Genomic DNA, 14,412 nt, shown 5'->3' with positions numbered 1-14,412 from the left:
TGAAGAGAAACAACAACATACAAATACCTAAGAAAAATATTCAGTAAACATTTAGAAGATAGAGAAGTTTATGTTGTCATGTGGAGAAATTTTTCAAATAAAAATATCCATAAGCATTGATAGTCTCCATGGCTGAACAGACACAGGAAAGAGCTCCACCTATAAAACGTAAAAACATCAAGACAACATGTTGAAGATGTCGAGGTACTGCCCATAATGTTTGACTGACATCTGATTTATGTGCAGCACATAAATACCACAATAATGATGGAGAGAAACTAAAAGGGAACTAAAATACAGATTTAAACTTACAACAATATGAAAGACTTCAGTCTATTTCACTTTAATCAACTCAGCAGTGTCTCCATAACAGTAAAGCCCCAGTCCAGCATAGAGCGGCTGAGTGAATGTGGTCTGGACTCTGTGGAGGAGAGTCATGGTTTCAGAGACGCTGTAGAAGGACAAAATACCTGCTCTGTGATCCAGGTACACTCCTACTCTGGAGGAACGAGGACCTGAGACAGGAGTTTGGATGTTGTTGTACCAAAATGTAAATCTGTTGTTGTAACAATTTAATGACCAAGATTTGTCATTATATCCAAATAAACATTCACCTCCTTTTCTGCTGATATTCTTGTATGCGACTGCTACATAAACTCCTCTCCCTCTCCACTCCACCTCCCAGTAACAACGTCCAGTCAGACTCTCTCGACTCAGGACCTGCCACCATCCAGTGAATCTGTCTGGATGATCAGAATAAGACTGTTGTTGATTCATATATGTTACTTTTCTGTTCCCCTCTGATAATAACAGCTTTTTGTACGCTGTGTTTGGATCCAGTGTGATTTCACATGAATATTTTAAGAATCCAGCTCTGGTCTTTGGCTCTGGTTGTGACAGTGAAACATCCACTTCAGTGACTGTCAGTGAGATGTTTGTCCGTTCCTCTCTCAGAATGTCCTGTAGTTTATCTCTGACCTCTGACGCAGCTGCTGTCACATCCTCAAAGTAGCTCAGAGGACGGATATTGATGCTGGATGAGTCTGTAGACTCACTGAGTGCTGACAGTGAGGGGTAGTTGTGTAGAAACTGGATGTGATCCTCTGTGTGTGAGAGCTGCTTCAGCTCAGCATCTTTCCTCTTCAGCTCAGTGATCTCCTGCTCCAGCTTCTCCTGAAGCTCTTTGACTCGACTCACTTCAGTTTCCTGCTGGGATCTGATCTGCTGCTTCACATCAGAGCTTCTTTTCTGGATGAGATGGATCAGCTCAGTGAAGATCTTCTCACTGTGCTCCACTGTTTGATCAGCAGACTGATTGATGGCCTCCACCTCCTGTTGAAGCAGCTTCACATCTTTCTCTCTGTCCTGGATTCTCTGCTGGATGTTTTGTCGACTCACCTCCAGCTCTCTCTGCCTCTCAGTCCTTTCTGCTGCAGCTGAGACTGTGTCGTGGCCTTTATGTTCATCCACAGGGCAGAGATAACAGATACTCTGCTGATCAGTACGGCAGAACATCTTCATCACCTCATCATGACGAGAGCAGATGTTCTCCTGGAGCTTCTTGGAGGGCTCCACCAGCTTGTGTTTGTCAAATGCAGGACATTCATAATGACGCTTAACATGTTTCTCACAGTAAGAGACCAAACACACCAGACAGGACTTGAAGGCTTTCATTTTTCTTCCAGTGCAGACATCACAGGCCACATCTTCAGGTCCAGCATAGCAGTGATCAGCAGGAGCAGCTTGGAGTCCAGTCTTCTTCAGCTCCTCCACTAAAACTGCTAACATGGTGTTTTTCACCAGGACAGGCCTCGCTGTGAAAGTCTGTCTGCACTGAGGGCAGCTGTAGATTTTCTTCTTTTCCTCTTCATCCCAGAAGCTTTCAATACACTTCATGCAGTAGCTGTGTCCACAGGGAATAGTCACCGGATTCTTCAGTAGATCCAAACAGATCGAACAAGAGAAGGTTTCTCGGTCCAGCTGAACTCCTTTCTGCGCCATTTCTCCTCTCAGTGTCAGTGACTGTGTGAGTTTCACTTCCTTAATATAGAAACTGGTCTGACCTGATCTGAACAACAAGTGTTGCTGCTGTGAATGGGGCCTGCCAGCTCTAACACACGTTGGTTACACCCATCTTCATAATGTAGATCTAAAGGGGAGGGAACACAGAACGATATGGACAGACAGGAGGTGCTGAGCTAGAGAGCAGGAAGAAGAGGAAGGGTTTTCATGCTGTGATTCATTCCAGAAAGCAGGAAGAGGCTCTGTGTTTAATTGTTTTCTGTTCAAACCTTTAACTAAATAATATAAATGTCAATAACTGGATGCCTCTCTATTCTTTTTGTTAATCTGCTAAATGAATAGTTTGTTTCTTTTAACAATTCAAATAGCAGAAATGAACAGCTGACAGCTTGTCAGACTCAGACTGTAAACCATAGAGACAGTTTATATATACATTTAGTCAGGGCAGTGCAGAGATGTTTAAAGGGGCGGGTGCTCACAGTTAAAAAGGGCACATAGAAGCAGGCTGAAGAACAACAACCCACATTCATCAAGAATCTAATATGGAATCACATCACACTACATCACTGTCATCAGGTGGGCACAATGCAAAGCAAACGTAGCCCATTTTTTACCTGATGGGTACAATGTTGCTGTTTGGGGGGTTGCTTCTGCTCTTGCTGCTGATAGTGCTGGAGGGCAGGGCTGTGTTGATCTGAGACTGTAGAGATTAAACAGTCCACAGGAGAGAGGGTAGCTGATTAAACAAGTGTTATGAGATAATAATAAAACGCAAAGATTGGTCACGGCGCTTGGAACCATAAGGCAACAAAACTGGGAAATAAACTAAGCTCTGCCTGTGAATCACTCTTTGCCTCTCTTCTTCCTTCCATCTCCTCATCTCATCTATCACATTCCACTTGCTGTCCATCTGAGAACGAGGCACAGTTTGCTATTGAATTCATCTATTATTTAATTATACATTTTAACAACTCTTGCACCTAATCCCCTTAGGCAGAGCAATGAAATGCACAGCTTTGGAGAACCGATCGATGATGGTCAGAATAACTGTTACCTGAGGATGGTGGGAGACCAGTGATGAAGTCCAGTGCGATATGAGACCAGGGGCATCTAGGAACGGGCAACGGAGGCCAGCAGGAGGTGAAACCTAAACTGGAAAAAACTAACACAACACAGAACTGAAACCTAAAATGGAGATGCAGGGAGACGACACAGAATGATGCAGGAAAAAACACAGATGAACCGGCGAGGAGCACACGAGGACACATAGTATAAATACACACAGGGGGAGACATGGAATGGCAAAGACACAGCTGAACCTAATTGACTACACGAGACAGGGGGAAATGTGAACAGAACACACTAACATAAGACATGGACCTTCACAATAAAACAGGAAATGCACAGAGACACGGTACAGACACTAAATAGAGGGGAACACAGAAACCAAACTCTAAGAACTAACTAAGGCTACATTCACACTGCAGGCGAAAGCGCATTAAATCCGATTTTTTTGACCCTATGCGACCCTATATCCGATCATGCTATGACAGTGTGAACGGCACAAATCCAATATTTTCAAATCTGATCTGGGTCACTTTCACATGTGGTACTGAATACTGAATCTGAATATGCAAATTAGGGGAAATTTACATCAAATTAAATGAGTAATGGCTGATTTGATGACCAAAATCAATGATGGTACTTAGAAACACATGACATTACACATTACATTTTCATGCAGTTAGAAGTTTGAACCTGCAGCTTTATTAAATGAACACCTGGTATCCAACAAGAGTTTAGTTTAAACTTTAGGAACAAAAAAGTAAGAATCAACAGAATTAAACAAAGAACCAACAGCACAGGAAAGTTTAATCTTCATGAAAAACACATGCAGTGACTTCAACGTCCACAATAACACAATGTGTTTGGGCTTATGTGTGTCAGTTTCCAGCTTTAATCTTATGTAACAAGACCTCTTTATAGGTCAATAGAGGAATGAAGTCATTGTTGAACTACAGCTTGTGTGTGTGTCACCTCCACAACCTACAACAATAAAATATGATCTTTGAGTAGTGATATGGGAGTAAAATATACCATACTGATGTGAATAGGAGGTCATCTTTTCCCTCGGCTGTTAGGGTACCTGGGTCGTTGACCCAGTGTTTTGTGTTTGTGGTTTTTGAGTCTTGTTTAATCATTATTCTGTTCTCTGTGTATCTTATGTTTCCTAGTTATCAGAATCAGAATACTTTATTAATCCTTTGGGATTAATAAAGTATTCTGATTTACTTTATTAAATCTTTAATTTATTCAGTATTTGTTGTTTAGGTTGTCTTGGTTAGTATTTGGTCCCGTTCATGTCTTTGTCTCGTGTCTTCTCTCGTCCCTTGCTCTCTGTCCTTTTTGCTCTGCTGCAAACAGAAGCAGAGAAAACTGGAGCTTCTGGTCTTGGCCAGATCTCTTTTGAAAAAGACATTTTAAAGTCAATGAGACTTTTTACCAGATAAATAAATAAAGAATATAAAAGTCTTCTACTTTATGATGGAAATGTTCTTTCTGGCTCAAAATGACATCATTTATCTGAATCTGTAGAAGAAGAAACAATCTTGGAAAGTCACTTTACTCTGTGTCTCACTGGATGTTCAAAGTTTTTAACAAAAGAGAAAAAGAGAAGCATTCTTTGATTTTAGTCTGTTAGCCCACAAGCTGAGTTTTTATCAGAGTCCTGCATGAGTCAGTGTTATTTCACTGAGACTGTCATGATCCAAGCCGCCAGGAACACACAGGCACAAATGTAATCTTCAAAAAAATGGGTTTTATTATACCCCAAAAAGGACAAAATGATTACAAAAATTCAAAATAACAAAAAATAAAGTTTGTAAGAACCAAGTGGGCCCATAAAAGAGGTTACCTTAACAGACCGCTACTCAAAAATCACTTAACAAAAACATAACTCAAACTGACCTGCCCAAATGAGAAACAGCTCCAGTTATATAGCAAATGAATAAACCATTATATAAACCAAAGGTGAAAACTAAAGGGATAACAGATAACCATCATTCAAGAAGAACCCCATTCCCCCTGCATGATCACAATAGATGGTCCAGTCCACTTTATTGGCTTCTGCATTTAAACCAGCTCCACCCTCAGCCTCCTCTTTCAGCCAAACCAGGAAGGACTGGAGCGGAGGTCAGGTAACTGAGAAAGAGCAGAAATATAATCAATATAACATACCTATATAAAATAACAAACAATGCAAAGCAAAGTCTATGCCACCATTTGGGCTATAGTTTAGTGCTGTCATGCATTACAGGTAACCTCAAAATATCAAATTAGTTAACTTATGATCACAGAAACTTTAAAGCATAACGTAAACATAAGACAAAAGACCAAATGAATATTACCTAAGTGTCTCAGTTGTGTGGTTGCATGCACCCATCACACACTCCCCCCCTTCAGCAGTGAGCTGGAACAGCGAGAGAGATAGTCCGCTGTGCAGTTGTTCCTGCCTGCGATATGCTGGATGGTAAAACGGAATGGCTGCATCGCAAGGTACCATCTGGTAATTCGTCCATTCGTATCCTTCATTTTCTCCAACCACTGGAGCGCCTTGTGGTCAGTTTCCAGTGTAAATTCCCGGCCTAGGAGGTAATACTTGAGGGAATCAAGTGCCCACTTGATTGCTAAAGCCTCCTTTTCCACCGTCGAGTATCTCGTCTCTCTTGGGAACATTTTACGGCTAATGAAAGCCACTGGGTGTCGCTCATTGGGTGGTCCCTGTAGAAGAACAGCCCCCAGACCCCTGTCAGAAGCATCAGTTTGAAGAATAAAAGGTTTCTCAAAATCTGGGGTATACAAGACTGGAGTCTTACTGAGGGATTGCCTGATGTCCTGGAAAGCTGCCTCAGCCTCCTCCGTCCACTGAATCTGGTTAGGGCACCTAGAACCTGTTAGATCAGTGAGGGGAGACGCCCTGGCAGAGAAATGAGGGATAAATCTGTGGTAGAACCCTGCCATGCCAAGAAATGATCTAAGTTGTTTCCTTGTCTGTGGCAAACTGCAGGATTCAATGGCGCTGATTTTGCTCACTTGTGGTTTTATCACCCCATTACCTATGACAAATCCCAGGTATTCAGTTTCAGCCTTGGCAAAAACACATTTTGCCGAATTAGCAGTCAGCCCAGCTTCTCTGAGACGCTCTAGTACCTTTTCTAGATGTTTGAGGTGCTCCTCCCAGGTTTGGCTGTAAATCACAATATCGTCCAGATATGCTGCCGCGAACTCTGACAAACCACACAGTACCCGATCCATCAGCCTCTGAAAGGTTGCAGGGGCTCCATGCAAACCAAAAGGCAGGACTGTGAATTGGAATAGCCCCCATGGTGTCCGGAAGGCAGTCAGTTCCCTTGAGCGCTGAGTAAGTGGCACCTGCCAATAGCCTTTGCAGAGATCTAGAGTCGTCAGGTACTGGGCTTTCCCAAGTCGCTCAATCAGATCATCAACCCTAGGTGTAGGGTATGAATCGAACTTTGAGATGGCATTCAAGTACTTGAAATCAATACAAAACCGCAGGCTACTATCCTTCTTTGGGACCAAAACCACTGGGTTGCACCACTCGCTCTTAGATGGTTCAATGATCCCTAGAGACAACATTAAATCCACCTCCTTCCTCAAAGATGTTAACAGCCGCTCTGGAATCCTATAACTCATACGTCTCACAGACGCTCCATCCTTTAATATAATGTCATGTTCAATAACATCCGTCCCCCCAGGATTCTCCTGAAACACCCCAGAGCTGCATAACTCTTTCACCTGAAGCTGTTTTTCTTCTGAAAGGTGATTAAGGTCCACCTGCTGGAGCACCCCTGAAGGAAGATACTGCTCCTCTACCTCTTCCTCCTCATGAATCTCCCTTATCAAAAGAACTTCTGCTCTCTTTGGCCTCTCCACCCACTCCTTCAGGAGATTTACATGCAAAACTCTACTGGAGCGAGAGTGACCCGGAGTTGCCAGCCGATAGGTGGTTTCTGCTGAATCTGAAAAGGTCCCTGCCATTTAGCTAACAGCTTACGGTCATCACTCGGAAGGAGTACAAGTACCTTTTGTCCAGGTTCAAATGACCTCTCCCGAGCTGACCGATCATACCAGACCTTCTGATGTTGCTGGGCAGCTCCCATATGAGCTTGGGCTAGCTCAGTCATCTTCTCAAGTCGCTCCCTCATCTGTATAACATATGAGATGACATTAGTAGCCCCTGCCCCACTTCGGTCACCCTCCCACATTTCTTTCAGCAAAGAGAGGGGCCCCCTTACTTCGTGACCATATAACAGTTCAAAAGGTGAGAAGCCAGTAGAAGCTTGGGGTACTTCTCTATACGCAAAGAGCAGATAAGGCAGCCACTGATCCCAGTCAGTACCAGTGTCATTCACAAACTTGCGCAACATCTGCTTCAGGGTCTGGTTAAAGCGCTCCGTCAGGCCATCCGTTTGAGGATGGTATGGAGTAGTCCTTAGCCCTTTGATGCCAAGAAGCTGGTGGACCTGCTTTAATAAAGTTGACATAAAATTAGTCCCACGGTCTGTCAGGATCTCACGAGGGAATCCCACCCTTGAGAAAAATTGCACCAGACAAAAAGCCACAGACTTGGCCTTTACAGATTTCAGAGGAAAAACTTCAGGGTACTTTGTGGCATAATCAGTTATTACCAGCATGTAACGGTTCCCTGCCCTGCTTTTCTCAACAGGTCCGACAACATCCATCCCCAACCGTTCAAATGGGGTGCTAATAACTGGCAAAGGCTGAAGTGGAGCCCTGGAGGGGGTTTTGATGGAAGTCTTTTGGCACTGAGGGCAGCTTTTACAAAATTGGGCCACGTCAGCACGCAGGCCCGGCCAGTGGAAATACTTCCTAATGCGAGCCATGGTTTTATGCTTCCCTAAATGTCCTGCCCACGGCACAGAGTGCCCCAAATTCAGTACCACCTCCCTGACTCCACTAGGAACCATCAGCTGTACCTGTGATCTTTGCCGGCGATAAAGAATGCCATCTTTCAGAAAAAATTCCTCACTGCTGTTAATATCTGGTTCCATCTCATGTCCTTGTTTTTTGGCTTTCTGAAAAAAGGGTGCTAATACTGGATCATTGTGTTGCATCTCAGTGATATTAGCTGGGACTTTAAAGTCCAAAGGCATCTCAGGTTCACAGACGGGAGATGCTTTCACAATAGTATGATGAAACTTCTCTCGCCTCCTCTCCCTGCGGGACTTGCGCAATTTCCCGGGTGCCGTCTCTAATTCTGCCTCATAAAATGGCAGAGCACTAAGGGTCTGAGTGGCATCTGCTGGCAACATTGCATGTGTGGCTATAATCCAAAAGGTCAAACAGCACAGGTAGATCTCGGCCTAATATAACAGGGAATGGCAAATTATCCGCAACCCCAATATTCAGGAGATAAACCTGTCCTTGCACCTTGATGTATAGATCCGCTGTTGGATAAGGCTTTTCATCTCCATGAACACAACAAACAGGAATCGTTTCAGTCATATTAATACTATTTAAGGGGACAAACTGTCTGTGTACAAGAGTCTGTGTACTACCTGTATCAATTAGTGCCTTTAATGTATCACCATTAATCTCAACTGATGTCATCTTTAACCCTCTGTCTAATTTTATCTCAGTTATCATGGCTTCGGGGCACAAAGCACATTTGGGTTAATTTAGCTGAGTTTTCAGGGCACATGGGCTTTGTATGACCTTCCATACCACAAAGATAGCATACCAAGGTTTTGGCCGGGGACTTCAAAGACCCATCGGGTGAATGGCTATATGAAGCCCTACTCACATTGGCAGCTCGTCTCTGCGGGAGTGATTTCCGGCTGTCCTTCGTTTTCCAAGTCATAAAGCTCCAAGGCTGTCCCTTTTTCCGTGCCGCCACAAAAACATCAGCCAGCTTTGCAGCCTCTGCAGCAGAGGGTGGATTATGCTCTTTTATCCACACCTGCAACTCAGGAGATAGCATTCGTAAATATTGCTCAAGAATGATGATTTCCCCAATGTCCTGAACGGTTTTATCTTCAGGGTGGACCCATTTTACATAAAGCTCCTTCAGCCGTGCATACAACTCTTTAGGGCTTTCTGCAGGGTTTACATCAAGAGATCGAAATCTCTGCCTATAGGTCTCAGGATTGATATCATGTTTATAAAGAATAGCTGCCTTAACCTTATCATAATCCAAAGAATCATCAACATCCATATGTACATATGCACCTCTTGCTTTGCCCGTAAGCAGCGGTACAAGGTGAAAAACCCAATCATGTCTCCGCCACCGACAGGCCAGTGCAATGCGTTCGAAGGTAATCAAAAAATGTTCAATATCATCCTCGTTGGTAAGTTTTTGCAACTTAGGCTCCAGAAAATGGGACTGACCTGATAAACCAGTAGCTGATATACTAGGACCAGCTTGAGGAACAATGTCGTCATCTAGAGATTCTGGATCAGGTGATTCAGCTGCCTGACCTTCAGGCACTGGAGAAGTGCGGGCTTGTACTTCTACCTGTAACAACTGAAACTGGTGTTGAAGTGCTTTAAAATGTTCTTCTTGCTTTGCACTTTCCTCCTTCTGTTTAACCTCTCTGGCCTCCTGCTGCCCCATATGTGAACGGAGAAGAGAGATCAGATCCGATATCGTTGGTTCCCTACCTCGGCCCTCAGTGCTGTCTACCCCTCCAGAAGTTCCATTCTCCTCCTGTTCTCCATCGACTTGTCCTTCTGAGCCCATTTGCTGGCTTGGTACATCTCCTCGGACTGCTCTCGCACTCCGTGCTCCTCTGCATGGTTTGATAAGGAGTGGGGGGGGAAGAGAAAAAAAAAACAAAAAAAACCTGTGCCTTTTTTGTGTGTGTATTTTTTCTTTTACACTGGCTGAATCCCACTGCTGCCACCAATTGTCATGATCCAAGCCGCCAGGAACACACAGGCACAAATGTAATCTTCAAAAAAATGGGTTTTATTATACCCCAAAAAGGACAAAATGATTACAAAAATTCAAAATAACAAAAAATAAAGTTTGTAAGAACCAAGTGGGCCCATAAAAGAGGTTACCTTAACAGACTGCTACTCAAAAATCACTTAACAAAAACATAACTCAAACTGACCTGCCCAAATGAGAAACAGCTCCAGTTATATAGCAAATGAATAAACCATTATATAAACCAAAGGTGAAAACTAAAGGGATAACAGATAACCATCATTCAAGAAGAACCCCATTCCCCCTGCATGATCACAATAGATGGTCCAGTCCACTTTATTGGCTTCTGCATTTAAACCAGCTCCACCCTCAGCCTCCTCTTTCAGCCAAACCAGGAAGGACTGGAGCGGAGGTCAGGTAACTGAGAAAGAGCAGAAATATAATCAATATAACATACCTATATAAAATAACAAACAATGCAAAGCAAAGTCTATGCTAGTGATGGGCAGATGAAGCTTCGTGAAGCACTGAAGCTTTTCATTAGTGATGGGCAGATGAAGCCCCATGAAGCACTGAAGCTTTTCATCCAATTGGTTCACCCCAACGCGAAGCTTCATGAAGCTTCATTTGCTCTAGCAGGACACCTACTGGACGTAAAAATAATAGCTGGCATGAATTTGAAGAGTGTGGCATTTTGCACACAGCCTGTAAATGTCAACAACAAAAGGAGTGTGTAAAACATGTATATTGTAGTGATGGCAGTATACTGTGTATATTTATACTGGCAGTATGGAAAATGATCATTTGGAAATGCTTGAAATGGAAATGATCATTTACTGTGAGGTGAGGTGTGGTTGGGGTGTGGACAGTGGTTGTGCTTTTGTAACGTTGAGGTATGGACAGCTACACACTGAGGCTTTGAGCCTCAGTCCTGCCTGTTCACATTTTATTCTGTAAAAACTAAATTTTCACTGCTTTTATGACCTTTTTAGTGGGGAGAACATAGCTAGGATTTAATGATTTAACAAATCTTTTGAATCCTTTGTCCTCCACAATGCTAAATGGCTGGGAGTCCTCAATCACCATGCTGACCAGGTCTTCATCTATTTGAGATTGTTCTCCTGAGGAAAGACAATAAAGATAAAGCACAAATATAAATATCACATACGTAACTTATAACAGTTGTATAATATTGTTATATCATTTAGTAACATTACTGCATGCTATATTATCATTGCATTTGATGGCTCACCTGGTCTTGCTCCACAATCGGTGTCCCCCTTATTCTCATGCAAAGCTCTGTAGTGCCTAAGCATGGATGAGGTGTTGTTGTTGTTGTTGAGTGTCAGTCAGCTGGTTCATGTCCAGCAGGTGGGGAGGAATCAGTGAGTCTGTTACTCCAGTTACTTACTCAGAGGTAAAGTTAAAGAAAACAAGTTTCCTTCATCGCACTAAACCTGCCCACTAAACATGACCCTGAATGAACCCATATGTAAAGGACTGTAGGTTTTAAGCAGGCTCAGGTAATGGCAACACAATAGATGAGGAAAGTGGGGGAACTCTGACGACATCTAGTGGACATCTTGAAGATGACGGGTCTGAACAGAGAGCAATGCAGGTCTGTGGAGAAGATTGCAGCACACTGTGAAATATGAACTATGAATAATATCTACATCTGTAATGATGTAATCAAAATAGGCTCCATGTAGTTCAAGTTCTGTTACTGTACTTATGAAGCAAACTGCACACACAGAGTTGGCAAACATTGAGTTTACTTGCATTTAGGCAAAATGATATAAACACTTATCATGAGCCAATATAGCACATTTAACTGCTTTTATTTAGCAGGGATTACACAATACACAAAATTAGTCACAAACATTTTTAATCAAATCTTGCAACATGTTGCTAAGAAGAACCAGGACAACCAGGTCAAAGCCATACTGAAGTATAACCTTCATTAACATAAATCACAAAGAAAACATATTTAAATAAAAATTGTATACTTGTCTTGAACTTTTTTAAATCTTTATTCCTGTGTATCAAAACTTATTTATTGGCTGATAAAAAGGAATCACATCATGGTTGTTACAAGGAACAAGTGATGAAAAACTCATTTTCATGTTTGTTTTCTTCTATACTGAAGAAGAAATACAAGTTTCTGTGGTAAATATTAAAAGAGCATCCATGTTCAATAAATATTTGTGTCACCTTTAAAGACCAATAAAAAAAATATCAAACTTAGAGAAACATAAAGTCAGGGCTGGAACAAACAACATAGAGTGCCCTTCACTGCTGTGGACAGGAAATGTACCGTGACTTGGAGCATGAGGTCATTTTCTACCTCGGGTGCTGCAGTGATTTGGTTTGTCACTCAGGTGGATCCTTAGATGAAAATTCAGTCCTGATTTCCAACTGAATCTTTCCCCACAGGAGCTACAAATATATGGTTTCTCACCTGTGTGGCTCCTTCTGTGACTTTTCATAGTCGACAAGTCTCTAAACTCTTTCCTACAGACGTTGCAAGAATACGCTTTCTCACCGGTGTGGATTCTCAAATGAGTTTCTAGTCCTGATTTCTTACCAAATCTTTTCCCACAGGTGATGCAAAAATATGGCTTCTCGCCTGTGTGGATCCTTACGTGAGTTTCCAATCCTGATTTCCAAATGAATCTTTTCCCACAGGTGCTACAAGAATGTGGCTTCTCACTTGTGTGAACTCTCATGTGTCTCGTCAGGTTGGATTTACACTGAAAAGTTTTTCCACAAGTGTCACAGCTTACAGATTTTTTACTTGTATCAGTTTCACTCCGAGACTTATCTGTTCGGTTTTTGTGACGTCTCCTTTTCTTCAGCTCCGCATTTCTAGTTGATCCCGAGTCCACATGCTGGTTTTCTTCCTGTTCCTCAAGCTCTGGTTCAGGAAAGTTAAGAGCAAGGAGCTGGTCATCGTTTGGTTCTGATTCACTGAGGTCACTTTCCTCAAAACTAGAAGTCACCATAAAACTATTGATCTCCTGCTTCAGTACAATCTCCTCCAGCTCCTGACTGGTGCAGAGTTCCTCCTGTTCCTCTTTAATCTGTGGAGGATCTGGGTCCTCCTGGTCCAGACTTGAGTTCCTCTCCTGCTGATTGGCGACAAACTCCTCCTCCTTACAGGCAGTTTGCTGGTGGAGGTCTAAACGAACAATAAAAAAAATGTAATTATAGAAAAACACTTCTGAGAAGATAAAGTTTTAGTTAAAGTCTGTAATGAGGGCATGTTGCTCACATTTGCAGGTGAAATTAAAAGTGTGTAAAAATGAAGTTATTTGTGCACTCTGATGCAAATGAGAACTTGAGTTCTGACATTTTTCAGCAACATTAAGAGTAAAAAAAACCTTTCAAACAAAAAAGAACTCACTTATTACTGACTGACTGATGATCTATTTTGGAGTTGATCTCGAAACTGATCTACATCTTGATATTTTTCAAAATAATCTTCACTATTGGGGGTGGCTGTAGCTCAGGCGGTAGAGCAGATCATCTACTGATCGGTTCGATTCCCGGCTTCACCTAGTCTGCATTTCAAATATCCTTGGGCAAGATACTAACTCCAAGTTGCCTCAAGTTGCTCTTTGATCTGTGGAATGTGTGTCTGAATGTTGGTAGAAAGCACTAAGAAAAATGTGCTTGTGCGAATGGGAGTGAGTGGGTGAATGCACAAGTTTTGTAAAGCTCTTTGAGTGCTCAAGATTGAGTAGAAAAGCGCTATATAAGAACCAGTCCATTTAAAACTCCCTGTCATGTTTTCACGAATACACATTAAATAGATCTGACTGATACAAACTGTAGGTTTAATATTAATGTTAACACTTCAGAAAAGCGATTACAGTTTTACCGCTGGTCTGTAAATCTTTCTCAGGTTTCCAGATGTTATGCAGCTGTCTGAGCCGCTCTTCCCCGCTCCAGACGACGATGCCTTCATCCTCGTGTTTCACTACAAGCTGTTCTCCCTCTTGACTGATGCAGAGTTCCTCCTGTTCCTCTTTGATCTGTGGGGGATCTGTGTCCTCCTGGTCCAGATTGAAGTTCCTCTCCTGCTTCCAGACCTGCTGGCCAGCCAGATCTTCCTCCTCCTTACACTTCATGTTGATGTGGGACTTGAGGAACAAAGTAAAAAGAAAAAGATTAGACAGGTAAAGGTGCAGCCTCAGTCAGCAGGGCTGTACACTGTGAGCATGTTGCTCACATATGTGAGAGAGGTTTGTACAAATGTTTCAGAAGCACCATGTGACTCCCTCTCTTTGTTGGAAAGTCTTATTAATTCACTTTATAACTATTACTTTGAAGATAAATTTCTACCATCACAAAAATATTATGACCTCTTTAAAAACAAACAACGGCAACTACATGACTTAAATTCCATGTTTAGATGAAGG

The 14,412-nt window shown here is 42.4% G+C and overlaps 2 protein-coding genes across 2 annotated transcripts; both read right to left on the bottom strand.

Annotated features, from left to right (window-relative positions):
* Positions 1 to 333: 333 nt before the first annotated feature.
* LOC147307821 (tripartite motif-containing protein 16-like) lies at positions 334 to 2,019 on the bottom strand. Its single transcript, XM_086273115.1, has one exon. The coding sequence runs from the start codon at positions 1,999 to 2,001 to the stop codon at positions 334 to 336; it is 1,668 nt and encodes a 555-aa protein (XP_086129241.1). The 5' UTR covers positions 2,002 to 2,019.
* Positions 2,020 to 12,029: 10,010 nt separating this feature from the next.
* Positions 12,030 to 14,121, bottom strand: LOC147307820 (uncharacterized). Its single transcript, XM_086273123.1, has 2 exons — positions 13,872 to 14,121; positions 12,030 to 13,169 (listed from the first exon to the last, which is right to left on the bottom strand). The coding sequence occupies exons 1-2, from the start codon at positions 14,119 to 14,121 to the stop codon at positions 12,325 to 12,327; spliced, it is 1,095 nt and encodes a 364-aa protein (XP_086129249.1). The 3' UTR covers positions 12,030 to 12,324.
* Positions 14,122 to 14,412: the final 291 nt, after the last annotated feature.

The sequence above is a fragment of the Aulonocara sp. 'chitande type north' Nkhata Bay genome, linkage group LG18 (genome assembly GCF_057382095.1).
Source record: "Aulonocara sp. 'chitande type north' Nkhata Bay isolate Kocher_YH1m ecotype deep benthic linkage group LG18, A_spYH_male_GT1.1, whole genome shotgun sequence".
NCBI lineage: Eukaryota > Metazoa > Chordata > Actinopteri > Cichliformes > Cichlidae > Aulonocara > Aulonocara sp. 'chitande type north' Nkhata Bay.
Note: the sequence above shows the minus strand (reverse complement) of the source record. Positions and strands in the feature narration are given on the sequence as shown.